The sequence below is a fragment of the Onychomys torridus genome, chromosome 8 (assembly GCF_903995425.1).
Source record: "Onychomys torridus chromosome 8, mOncTor1.1, whole genome shotgun sequence".
Classification (NCBI taxonomy): Eukaryota; Metazoa; Chordata; class Mammalia; order Rodentia; family Cricetidae; genus Onychomys; species Onychomys torridus.
In genome coordinates this window covers 88066230-88079990 of record NC_050450.1, presented here as the reverse complement: position 1 = coordinate 88079990, position 13761 = coordinate 88066230, and the positions used below count along the sequence as shown (strand labels likewise).

General features: G+C 47.5%; 1 protein-coding gene across 1 annotated transcript; it reads left to right on the top strand.

Annotated features, from left to right (window-relative positions):
- Positions 1-4949: 4949 nt before the first annotated feature.
- LOC118590240 (keratin, type I cuticular Ha2) lies at positions 4950-12488 on the top strand. Its single transcript, XM_036198130.1, has 7 exons — positions 4950-5462; positions 6379-6461; positions 6612-6768; positions 8017-8178; positions 8257-8382; positions 9062-9282; positions 12037-12488. The coding sequence occupies exons 1-7, from the start codon at positions 5064-5066 to the stop codon at positions 12164-12166; spliced, it is 1278 nt and encodes a 425-aa protein (XP_036054023.1). The 5' UTR covers positions 4950-5063; the 3' UTR covers positions 12167-12488.
- Positions 12489-13761: the final 1273 nt, after the last annotated feature.

The window sequence follows — 13761 nt, the reverse complement described above, 5'->3', positions numbered from 1 at the left end:
AAGGGACAAAGGTGAGGGTACATTTTCTTTCTTTCTTTCTTTTTTTTTTTTTTTTTTTTTTTTTTTTTTGAGCTGAGAATCAAACCCAGGGCCTTGCGCTTGCTAGGCAAGCGCTCTACCACTGAGCTAAATCCCCAACTCTGAGGGTACACTTTCTAAGCTACACAAGAAGGCAGATTGTCTCCAGAGGGACATGTGCTCTTCAAAGATGACAGAGGTACCTGCTAAGGAACCTAAGTGATATTAAGAGGGTGATCATGGTTCCAAGGTAGAGTACAGGATGGTGGAAGGTACTGGACTGATTTGGGACTGAGATCTGTCCCTTCAGGATATCAGAACAGCTCCCTCTGATTATGTTGCAGAATCCTCCCCATTAAACCCCATGACAGGAGGGCCGAGGCCTTTGGTATCTGCCAGCAACCTAGGTAGACTGTACTGCTGTTTTCTTGGAACACAATGGTTGAATTTGCTGAGGCCCAGGCATTTGCCTCATCCACTTTACTCAATAAACCCATACTGAGCATCAGTATGTGCGAAGTAGGATGCTAGGTACCATGGGCAGGGGTTGTTCTACATGGAAGGGCGGCCTTGGTATAGGACAGGGAGGACACCCACTTCTACTTACAACTTCTGTCTATTTACCCGTCCGTCCATCCGTCCATCCATCCATCCATCCATCCATCCATCCATCCATCCATCCATCTATCCATCTATCCATCCATCTACCTATCTACCTGTCCATCCATCCATCCATCCATCCATCCATCCATCCATCCACATAGCTATCTGTCTGCCTTTCTTTCTTTCTTTCTTTCTTTCTTTCTTTCTTTCTTTCTTTCTTTCTTTCTTTCTTTCTTTCTTTCTTTCTATCTATCTATCTATCTATCTATCTATCTATCTATCTATCCACCTACCTACCTACCTACCTACCATCTACTTTAGTGATGGGAGAAGGGTGTGCCATCAATGTAAGGAATGCAGAACAGGAACATGGAGCCAGAGGGACCTAGGACTCCAGGTCCACCACGGTCTACCAGCCTCACCACTGTGGGAGATTTTTGGCAGGTTGCAGTCCCTTTCTGAGTCTCGGTTTTCTGCTGAGGAAAACAGCAGGTGACACTTACTCTGCTGTGATGTCCCTCGTACTTTACTGAGCATACAGCTGGCATCTGGAAACTGGCCATCGCTGACTCGTTCTTGGATGCTCTGAGAGTGGGCATCTACTTTTCTCTTCTGGAATTTCATTTTTGAGGCAGCATTTCCAGGCAGCAATTCCCAGTTACCTCAGGCCAGCCAAAGTATACAAGAAGTTACAGGGCTGGTTTAACCATAAAACATGTCTATTGTTCTTACAGAGGACTGGAGTTTCGTTTTGGTTCCCAGCACCCATGTCAGACAGCTCACAAGCCTGTAACTCCAGTTCCAGGGGATCCCATGCCCACTGGCCTCCATAGGCACCTCATTCACATGCATACTCTCCCATTACACATACATTAAAAAAATCTAAAAAACAAAAAACAAACCAAGAAGTTACATGTGTTAGTATCATTTTCAACTGTGATAGCTGTGGTCAGCAGTACAATTTGAGCGCAGACTCTAGTGAAGTCTGTTTTATATAAGGCTTAGTCATTTCATTGACACCTCAGAACCAGAAGCCCCTTCCAAACCATCCTAACTCCCTCCTTGACTGCTCTCACCAGATCTCAGAACCCTCCCTTTACTCACCCATTTGCTTTTACTTTTAAATTACAATCCTGTCTCCACGCAGCCAGATGTTTGCACCTTGATCTGCACACAGGAATGACCCAGAGAGCTTCGAAATAGAAACCTGAAAAACCAAAAACACAACAAAATAAAAAACAGACAACAACTCTTGCTTGCTTTGATGCCCAGGAGTCCTGGGTTAGTTGGCCTGAGATTTGGCCTCATATTGGGATGTCCAAAAGCTGTTTGGTTGATGCTGGTGTAGAGCCAGGGCTGTGTGCCTGTGTTGGCAGGTCTTTTGGTAATATAACTAGGCAGCTTTATCTGATTCCTAACTACAGATGCAATGTTACCAGCTGCCCCAAGGTCCCACTGCTGTGACCGCCCTGCCATGATGGGCTATCCCTTCAAACTGTGAACCAAAGTCAATGCTAAACTGCTTTTCTCATGGTATTTCATCACAGTGAAAAGAAGAGAAATAAGAACAGGGACTGTTGTAGAATATTATTTTAAGATGTGTTACATTTATTTTTTCTGTGAAACATTTGCTTAGTGATGCAAAGACGTGTTGCATTCTTTCATGTTGCATTTGTTTAACTCTGTGAAGCTGTTACCTTGCCTGTCTAAAACACCTGATGGTCTAATGAAGAGCTAATTGTGAGGCAAGAGAAAGGATAGGTGGGACTGGCAGGTGGAGAGAATAAATAGGAGGAGAAATCTGGGAAAAAAGGAGATCAAGGAGTAGAGAAGAAGGAGAGGAGGAGGAGGAGCGGAGGACATCAGGGGCCAGCCACCCTGCTACACAACCAACAATGGAATAAGAAGGAAAGAAATACAGAAATAGAGAAAGGTAAAAGAGGCAAAAGGCAGATGGAATAAGTTAAGAAAAGCTGGCTAGAAATAAGGCAAGCTAAGGCCGAGAATTCATAAGAAAGAATAAGACACTGTGCATCTTTATTTGGAAGCTGGGTGGTGGGACTCCCGGAGAGTAATAATAAAAAAAACAACAACCAAGAAAGGGAGAAAGTAAGTAAACTAATGTCAAATATCCTGTGCTGTGCCTGGCACATAAATATCTCCAGTAACTGCTGGCTGTGATGGTGAAGGGCGGCTGAGGTGTCTCAGCTTGGGTAGCTGTGTAGCGCTCATGCCTCCTCCCACCTGACATCACCAGCTCCTCTAAGCTGTCCACTGAGACAAAGCTACTGGAATTATGGTTGTTCCAGGGGGATCAAACTGGAAGATCTTTTTTCTTGGGGGGAGGGTCATGAGAGGGGGTGGGACGGGACCCATGCTTCACCCATGCTAGGCGTGCACTGTAATACTGAACTGTAGCCCCATCTCTTGAGAAATCATTTTAGTTAGTTTTCATGAAGAAATTGAGATGCAGGGGGACAAGGTGGCTTTTAAAGGTCACAGCACACATCAGAAGGCAGGGTTTCCATTTTGACTTCTTAAACAGTAAGAAGGCTGGGTGGCACTTTCCACTTCCCGTCCTCTTGCCAACACTTCTGAAGGAAGTAATTGGAAAGGTAGGATGCGTGCTTTTAGCCCAACTTGTATTGAGAAGAGAGTGTGATGGTCAGTCTCTGGTGACAACTAATGGGATTTAGAATCACCTAGGAGACACACCTCTGGGCGTGTCCACAAGGGTGTTTCTAGTGTGTGTTTCTAGGGTGGTGTGGTGGGAAGACCCACCTTGAACAGGTGCAGTCCCATGTCATGGTCTAGGGTTCTGAATGGAATAAAAAGAAAACCAGCTGAGCCTCAGCATCCATTTCTCTCTGTTTCTTGACTGAATGCAGCGTGACCAACCGCCTCAAGCTCCCGCTGCCAAGACTTCCTTGCCTCGATGAACTGTCGGCCCTCCGGCTGCAAGCCTTCCTTCTTTGAGTTGTGTTTTTTCAGGTATTTTGCTGTAGCAACAAGGAAAGCAATGAATACAGGAACGCATACAAAAGTGGCGATATAACATGTGAGGTGTGTGAGCCTACAGCTTTCACAGCTGGGACTGCAAAGCATTAGTTCACCATGTTGCTTTAGGGCAGTGGTTCTCAAGGCATGGGTTGGAACCCCCTGGGGGGTGTCAAACGATCCTTTCAAAGGGGTCACATAGCAGATATCCTGTGTACCAGATATTTACATTATGATTCATAATAGTAGCAAAATTACAGTTATGAAGTAGCAATGAAACTAATGTTATGGTTGAGGGGCTCACTGTGAATGAGGAACTGTAGTAAAGGGTTGCAGCATTAGGAAGGTTGAAAACCACAGCTTTAAGGGAATGCTCAAGGCTTTGTAACCAGGAACACCTGCTCCCTGTTTCCTGGCTTAGCACAGAGCATCCCTCTTCAGAGACCTGATTTACAAGGCTTCCACTCACTGGGGTCCCAAGCTGAGCCCTCCCTATGCACCACTGTGGAGAATAAAAGGAGAACCAGTTCCAGCTTATCCAACCTCAGTCTCAACAGGTGTCAGTTGAACATGGCATGGGGGCAGTGACCTTCAAGTGGAGGGCCCAGAGAGAGTCAAGACAGAGTCTCTGCCTCCTGGAGGCGTTCATGATGTTGAACTGCTTTTCCAAGAAGGGCCTCACCTCTCCCTCTTCCATTTGCATCTAACTAAGAAGATGTCTTAGCTGTCTAGGTGTTTATTTCTTCCTTTCCTCCTCTCCTCTGTTGTAAGTCCTTTCCATATGTGGGAGGATGAGCTGCGTTCTGAAGCCTCTGGTCTCTTTTCTCTCACTCCAGGTCTATACCGTAGCATTGAGGTGGCTTCTGTCACCCACACACTTCCTTGCAAAGGGGCCAGGTCTTCTTCCCATGTGGAATGCTTTCATTAAAGGGGCATCTACCTTTCTACCGTCTTGCAGCCTTCCCTGGGGCAGGTGCAGGCGGGGGCGTGGTGGGCAAGGTCCATGGCAACAGAGGACAAGCTGTAGCAGTACCTGCTGCCACACCCTGGTAATGAGGGCCCAGGTATGGGGCTGGCCCTTTGAAGATGTGCCTGGATGCTCTCCCCCGAGTGACCAATGACAAGAACCTAGAGTCCTGCTTTAGCCAAATGACAAGTTTGGCCTCTTTTATGAGGAAAGGAACTCCTTATTGGAAACCAAATTACAAATTAATTATCGGCTTCCTCTGGGACTGAGTGTAAACAATCAACACTCCCACTTCCCTGATGACTATTCAGTGTGAGCCCCTTCACTCCAAGAGTATAAAAAGGCCTGGGCAGGATGGAGTCTTGTAGATACCCAGGGCTGCTAGGGGGGAAGGACCTCCCTAGCATGACATCCAGCTGACACCTTACCAGCTTCTCTCAAGAGCTCTTTGTGACCTTCTTCCATCTGTTCCAGTAACATGGGCAGCAGGCCAGAGCTGTGCCTGGGTTATGTCTGCCAGCCCCTGCAGTGCATGCCCTCCATCTGCATGCCTACCACCTACCGGCCAGCCAACTGCCTCTCCAAGGCCTACCTGTCCAGCTCCTGCCAATCCAGCAACCGCCGGCCAACCAGTTGCATCTCCAGCTCCATGGGTACCTATGGCCTGTTCTGTGAGGGTGCCTTCAATGGCAATGAGAAGGAGACCATGCAGGTCCTGAATGACCGCCTGGCCAACTACCTGGAGAAGGTGAGGCAGCTGGAAAGGGATAATGCAGAGCTGGAGGGCAAGATCCAAGATGTCTACCAGGCACAGGTGCTGACCATGTGTCCCGACTACCAATCCTACTTCCAGACCATCGAGGAGCTCCAGCAGAAGGTGAGGGTGAATTGTGAGCAGACAAGCTGGGAGAGGCATCCAGAAAAGCCAGTACTCTAAATATGAATCTCATTAATGTTTCCAGCTATGCTCAGGGAATAGCGACCTCCCCAGGGCATAGGATTATCTCTTTATTTGGACACTCAGCCAGAGCCCTTAATGCAGGAAGAGCACTATTATCAGGTATATCATAGACATATTGCATAGCTTTTGGAGGCCCTTTTACTTTTCCAGACATCAGTTTCATCATCTGTAGATTGGGGAGAATAATGGTCCATATCTAAAGAGGTACTTAAGAGAATTCAGTAGATGAGGCAGGTCCAGCATTTGGCACATCCTCTATATCTGTTGAATTTTCAGTCAATGTCAAGGACTTGTCTGTCAGACAGAATAGGGTTCTTTCTTTACAAATTGCTAACAGCATCCCTAATGGGGCATTTGGAGGATCTCAATTATCTTAAGACAATCCTCTACAGACATGCCCACAGACTAACCCAATGTAGACAATACCTCACTGAAGCTCTTTTCCTTGGTGATGCTAAGTTGTGATAATAGATGTGGGAAGACGCATCCCACTGTGGGTGGCACCATTCCCTAGGCAAGGGTTACTGAGTTGTATAAGAGTGGAGCAATCAAGCTGAGAGCAAGCAAGCAAGCAAGCAAGCAAGCAAGCAAGCACACATCTATGCATTTATTCATCTCTGCTCTCAACCGTGGATGTGATGTGACTAGTTGTTTGACTTCCCTTCAATGATGGACTGTAACTAGAATCATAAGCCAAATAAATCCTTCTCCTATGTTCCTTTTTGTTGGGGTATTTTATCACAGCAACAGAAATGAAACCAGGCCATCTTCATTGTGTTCTTTTCCTTCTTTTTATCCTGCACGGACCCACTTGGTGTGCCTTGGTTGGCAGGTTCTGTGCACCAAGGCAGAGAATGCCAGGATGATTGTGCACATTGACAATGCCAAGCTGGCTGCGGATGACTTCAGGACCAAGTGAGTTTGGCAGGGGACTTGGAGGTAGGGAGTTTTTTCCTCATGTACTCTTGGGCTAGCTCTCTATTGGTTTCATACAGGGCTAGACAGCTAGCATTTCAAGTCCTTCCCTGAGTTCTGTCTACAGTTCCACCCCTGACCTTTTTATAGGTATGAGACAGAGCTGGCCCTGAGGCAGCTGGTAGAAGCAGACACCAATGGCCTGCGCAGGATCCTGGATGAGTTGACCCTGAATAAGGCTGATCTGGAGGCGCAGGTGGAGTCCCTGAAGGAGGAGCTGCTGTGCCTTAAGAGGAATCATGAAGAGGTGAGATGAAAAGTTAAGAAAAGTAAAGCAGACGTAGGTCTGGGATACGGCATGGGAATGGCATAGGGTTTAGAGTTGGGTAGATGTGGGTTGAAACTGCCAGGTGGACCCCATATCGTTTCTGTGACCTCACGTGATTCATGTATGTTTTCTGATCCCCATCACCCATGAAACAGGGCTAACTACCATTCAGGGTTATTGGGTGGATTTAATGATACCACATGGATCCTGGATATGACCCAGGTCCCGGGCATGAAATGCTTACCTCTTGGTAGGTGCTCAGAAACACACCTCTTTCTTCTGAACTTCCTGGACCAGTGTGACTGCCAAATTTCTCTAGTAGGGACTGCATTTGCCCTTCTGGTGAGGGCCTCATCCCAGAGGGAGAGCGATGCAGTGGGCCCTGGGGTGTTTACGTTCTAGAACATACACAGAAACTGTCTGTCAGGCTGACTACTGGGTGAGATCCTCCTCTTTTGAAGGTTGAATATCGGTGTTTTCCATCTCTGTTCTATCCCCGTCCTTGCCCACCTCTTGTTTCTTTTTATTTGTATATAAGATACATGAGCTGAAGTCACAGACATAGTTTCCTTCTCCCTTTCTCATAGGGCTCCATGTACCACAAGGACCATTTGCTCTGTGGGGCTTTGGTCCTCCTTCTCTGGGTCGACTCTCACACCTTTCACTTGGGATTTGATTTCTCTGGACTCCAGCTAGGCTTCCATAGGCTTAAATGTAAAATAACAATCAGTCACTGAGCACTCACTGAATGCCCTGGGGCTCCTGACTCATCCCACTTAAACCAGAGAGTTGGGAATGGCACCAAGAAGTCACTAATGAGGCATAATCACATACTTGGGTAGCCTCAGTGACAACTTTCTCTCACTGGCAGGCAAGCCTGGGGAAGGGGGAGGGGCTGTTCTCATTTGGACCTCCAACTAAGTAAAGCCAGGCTCTGTGGTCCTCCTTCCTTGATGAAGAAGGCTGGTAGCATGATGAGGAAAGGAGAAGGGGTTTGTGGGTTTCCCATCTTAGTCCCAATGGATCAAACAAATGGCCCCTGAACTTGGCTTCTGCCCAAGTGACAGGAAGTGTCACCTGGGTGTTCAGCTGGAGCTGGAAGACCCCTGAGACTCTGCAGGGTAGGCTTCAGTCCCCAAAGTCCCCCCTACCCAGTGCTGAACTCGTCAGCATCTCTTGTCATAGTGTATATTTTTCACACTTGCCTGGGGTCTTGTGTCTTTTCAGGAAGTTGGCGTCCTTCGACAACAGCTTGGGGACCGCCTTAACATTGAGGTAGATGCTGCACCCCCCGTGGACCTGACCAGGATGCTGGAGGAGATGAGATGTCAGTATGAAACCATGGTGGAGACCAACCACAGGGACGTAGAGGAATGGTTCAACATGCAGGTGGGCACATCTCTCCCAGGAGGCTGGGCTCCTCAGGGTCTTAAGGGACTCTCAGCCATTCCCTTTTCTTCACTGCAGATGGAAGAGCTTAACAAGCAGGTGGCCACAAGCTCTGAACAGCTTCAGAGCTACCAGTCAGATATTATTGATTTGAGACGAACGGTCAATACCCTGGAGATTGAACTGCAGGCTCAGCACAGCCTGGTGAGTGCTGCTGGCAGGTACCTCTTAGCTCTGGATCTGGGAAAGCCCTGGGTATGGGTTGCAGCTGTGTTAGGAGGGGTAGGAGGAAAACAAGATTCAGCTACCATGGATGTACCCCCAGATGACTTTTTTTGCGGGGGAAGTTTCTCTCAGGAACCAGCTCAAGAGATAAAGGGACATGTTCCATATTGCATGTCAAACATAATTTCTCCAACATATCTGTTATCTACTTAGCCCGTTCTTCCAACCCCTTGTTCTCAATGCCATCTATAGAGATTAAATAGTTCTGACACCTAGAGAAAATCCTAGGTGTTGGGATTATTGGTCTAGAGTCTAGATCAATGGAACCAGAGTCTCTGGAGGCTTTAACTTGGGCCTGAGTATTTTTTAAGGGCTCTCATGATGTTATATTAGAATATTTGATGAACTCCAACTCCAAACTGCATAGAAGGAATCAGGACATGGGAGCAGATTCAGGACTTGGGTTTAAAACTCTGGTTCTACCACATACCCGATGCTTAGCCTGGTACAGATGGCTTGAGCTGTTTCTGGGCTTCTGTGTCTACAGTGGCTTGGAGGAGGGGGCATCACAGCACTAAAGACATGGATCTTCTCATGTCTTTCATGTCAGGCCATGGGAAGCAGCTGCTTCTTCATAGCTGTGTTTCCTTTGCCTTAGAGAGACTCTCTGGAAAACACCCTGGGGGAGACAGAGGCTCGCTTCACCTCCCAGCTGTCCCAGATGCAATGCATGATCACCAATGTGGAGTCCCAGCTGGCCAACATCCGCTGTGACCTGGAGAGACAGAACCAAGAGTACAAGGTGTTGCTGGATGTCAAGGCCCGGCTGGAGTGTGAGATCGACACGTACAGGGGCCTGCTGGAGAGTGAGGACAGCAAGTGAGTTTCTGGGGAGAGGCTCGGTAGGGTGTGTCCACCAGGGCTGGGTGGGGGGTCTAGGAAGCAGGTCCATTTACCAGTATTCAAGGGACATAAGCTTAGAGTCTGCCAAGATTGAGGAGCCACCAGAAAGCTGGCATGCTCTAAAGGAAGCCAGGTGATGATGTTTAGGCCACCATCCCTAATCTAGCCCAGAGGAGTCTGAAGCATAAATCTAATAAATTTTATCAATAAAAACCAGGAGTCAGATATCAGGGTGAGAGCTGAAAGATCAGAGAAGCAAGGGAGGATCCAGAGTCACGTCCTACCGCTCCGAATCCTCTAACCATAAAAGGCTGAGATCCTGTCTCTGCTCCACTTTATCACTTCCTGTCTCTGCCCCACCTTATTACTTCCTGTCTCTGCCTTGCCTTACCACTTCCTGTCTCCTGTCTGTACAGACCTCCAGACCTCTATGGTTTACTAGTGGCTAGCTCTACCCTCTGACTCCAAGCAAGCGTTATTTGTCAGAACACAAACAAAATATCCCACAACAGGAGTCCATTCTTTTTCACTTCAAGCTCACAAACTCCTTTCAAGAGCCTACTGTGTGTCAGGCATCATGAGGAATACTGAGGTAGATGATGAGAGGGCATCTGTCAGGGCACAGGCAGACAGACCACTGGAGGCTGTTCCGGTGGGAGAATTTTGGGGGTGTTGGAAAGACAGGAGGTAATTTAATGTGATTGACTCTTGTGGACAGCAGGGCGGGAATGGCCAGCTGGAGCTCTTTCACAGACAGCTACAAAGGACACAGTGGCACATCAGAGGTTTTTATGGTGAGAGAATGGTAGAACCTTAGTAATAGCTCATCTCTCCACTGGTAAACATCTGGAATGCAGAGACAATAGGATTTGGTTCCCTGGATTCTGTACATGGCAGATGCCTGGTAGACGTTTCTTGTCTGAGCCAAAAACAAACAAACAAACAAACAAACAAACAACCCCCCCAAATCTCAAAGCTCCTATTTGGGAAGATTATCTTGAGGGATGTAAGAAAGGGCTGAGCGGGAGGGGAGCCAGGCAGGGACAGTGTTCAGGAACAATGGAGGGATCACTAGAGGTCTCTCTCCCCATTGTCATGCAAGCATGATCAGCAGGACCTGGTAGCTGTCTGTGTATGTAGGGTGTTGTGGTCATCTGTATGCTAACAGCTGTTGGTCCCCTGCCCCCAAATCCCTGAATGTGTACTCACATGCATGTCTATATATGCACATGTCTATATATATGAATGTGGACGTGCATGTGTTACAGCATATATGTGCAACGTGTGTGTGTGTGTGTGTGTGTGTGTGTGTGTGTTTAGGTCAGAGGACAAGGTCTCTTGCTCACCATGACATACACCAAACTAGCTGGCCCACACGCTTCTGGGGATGGTCTTGCCTCCCCTCTCCCCTTAGGAACACCATGACTATAGACACGTGCTACTGTGTCTGATCATACATAGGTTCTGAGGATCCAGTTCAGGTCTTAACACTTGTATGAGAAATGCTTCATTCCTTGAGACATCTCCCAGGCCCTGTAGCAATTTCTTGTCCAGGATTTTGTCTTGTTTTTTCATTACTCCAAGTCTTATCCCACTGAAGCAAGTGTTGTAAACACACATGTTTGCAAGGACCAGGTTGTTAACCTTCACATATGATGTGGGACCTGGGGGGACTGTGGCAGCCAGGGAGCTTGTGCTGTTCTCAGGGAGGGTGGTGCTGTCCCCTTAAGGCCATCTCCACACACAGGATGCAGATCCCCTGCTGCTAGTCTTCCAGCTGCTCAAGGGAAGCTGGGATTTGTATATTTTTCCATGCTTCAAATTTTCCAAATTTAAAATATATGTAACAACAACAACAAAAAAGATGTCAGAAACATTATGCACACTGAAGAGTGAATGTGGCCCTCAAGCTACACATTGGGCCTCTGAGCTGTTTGGTTGTTTCCCAGTGTCCAATATGTTGTTCTTAGTTTGGTTCCCCAGCCTCTTAGTCTCTGAGATCATCCTGTTTCCTTTTGCCATGTGCTCATTCCACACCCATTTATAATTTCTTCTTATTCAACACAATCTTATGAAGTGCCTGCTCTGTGCCAGGTGTACAGAGGGCACATACCACAACTGTCTTGTAGAGGAGACGGACCGTAGTGGAATAATTAGCTATTACCATGGGAGAAACAAGACGGTGCCACTCGGGGATTTAACACCGAGATAGGGAGGGGGTGAGGGGTGATGTGACAGTTAGCTGAGCTTTTAAAGAAGAGAAGGAGTTAAGTGAGAGGTCATGGAAGAAGGTTCTAGAAAGAGGAGATGTGTCCCGCAGCCTGAGCTGGCTAGCTCATGGAGGAACTGGCAGAAAGCTAAAGCTCAGACCTCAGCATTGTGCAGAGAGGTGGGAGTAGGGACTCACACGTCTGTGAAAGAGGTGAATGCTTGTCTCAAACACAAGTGGGAGCCACTGAAAGTCTTAGGTAGGGGAGGGCCATGATCAGATTACTGAGAGACCCCTCTGGCCATCATCTGCCAGGGCTTAGACGGAGAGGCAAGAGTGGAGTTGAGGGTAGGGATCAGTTGGGAGGCCACAGAGGTAGCACAGGCAGAGATGAGGGCGATGGAAAACCAGGTCGAAGGGATGTACAGCCATTAGAGAGGTGTCTGAGGGTAGAGTTGTCAAGGTCTGTTATGAGTGGGGCACCTCCACTAATTCTTCCCCTCTGTGACTATTTCTCCCAGGCTCCCCTGTAACCCTTGCTCCACTCCCTCCTGCCAGCCTTGTGCACCCTCCCCTGGGGTGTCCCGCTCAGTCTGTGTGCCCCGCACCGTTTGTGTGCCTTGCTCGCCCTGCCTTCAGAGTCGCTACTGAAGCCTCTGAGCATCCCTCCTCCATGTGTGATCCTGGAGGGACTGAGTTCTGTGGCCCGGTGCTTCCTCACACCAAGCCTGACCACAATTCTGAGACCGTGAAAAGAGCAGGGCCAGCTTAGACGGCCCTGAACAGAAGCAGGAAGCGGACACTAGCAGCATGTTCTGATACCGCAGGGATCACCCCTGCTTCATTGCTTCAAAGCTGCTGCCTCTACTCCCATGGGCAGAAGGTTCTCTTTGGTGATGTTTCTGGTTTCCTATGCTTTCTTGGAGTGCACTTGTCTTCAGTTAAACTGCAAATAAAACTTAACTCAATGGCCCTGCAAATTGGTATTTCTTTGTCTCTCATGGTGGTGTATTCATGAGCCAGCTTTGTTCATTTGGGTTCAAGAAGAGAGTACCCATGTTTTGTATTCTTATGCCTCTTCTTGTAAAAGTACCAGTTATTTTTAAATGAGCATTTTGTCTATCTTGCCTGCATGTGCACCACATGCATACCTGGTGTCTGTGAAGGCCAGAGGAGGGTGTTGGATTCCCCCATGGAACTAGAGTTACAGATGGTTATGAGCCACCATATAGGTGCTGGAAACCCAACTCAGGTCCCCTGGGAGAGCAGCAAGTGCTCTTAACCATGAAACCAACTTTCTATGGCCCTTGTTGTTTCCACAGACTCAGAGGGTAGTCACTAAAAATGGCTTGCATGCCATAAGTCTGTTTAAACCCTGAAATCACTCCAGAGCCAGATAATAAAAGAACAAAGGGAGCAAGAGGTAGATGGCCATGCCAAAACCAAAGCCAAACAACTACAATTGAGAACAATATCCTAATAAACCCCCCCACTTGTTCCGTCTAGCTGGCATGATATGACCATATATCCATAAGATCTCCAGGGAGTGCTGCTGGGTGTGGTGTCTGCATCGGAGACTGGCTGAACCAAATGATAGTCTCCAGACACTTCTAGTTTTGCCTCACCTAATCTTGCAAAAAAAAAAAAAAAATCCTCCATTTTTTAGTGGGAGAAACTAAGGGCCAGAGGGGTTAAAAGATTGTCCTGAAGTCACACACGTACCGAGAGATGCTTGATTAAATCACATCCAGAGTTTTCTGTGCTTGCAAACTACAGTTGGGTATGGAGGAAACCAGAAAAACTGCAAGTGCTCTTCCCCATCTAGACACTTATAATTAGAGAGGGAGCTAAGAGCAGAGCATGTGTCCTTCAGCAAGGACCAAACAGCCATGAGAATAGCATCAGTGATTGCTGTCTCGATTCCTTTCTGGCTCTACTGGCAATTGCATGTAGGGTCTTATGCACCTTAGGCAAGCGCTCCATTGTGGAGCCATATGTACCTCCAGGCCTCCTTAAAACAAAACAAAACAAAACAAAACAAAAACCACAAAAACAAAAGCAAAACTTTTTAGCGAAGTCTCACTAAATTGCTCAGGTTGGCTTTGAACTTGCCACCCTCCTACTTCAGCCTCCTGAGTAGCTAAGATTATGGCCTGCACCAGCATCACCAGGTTCGGTGCTACCTCTTATGGAGCACTTAGTATGCATTTATCTGTCGTGGTCTGCTGAGGATATTATCAAAATGA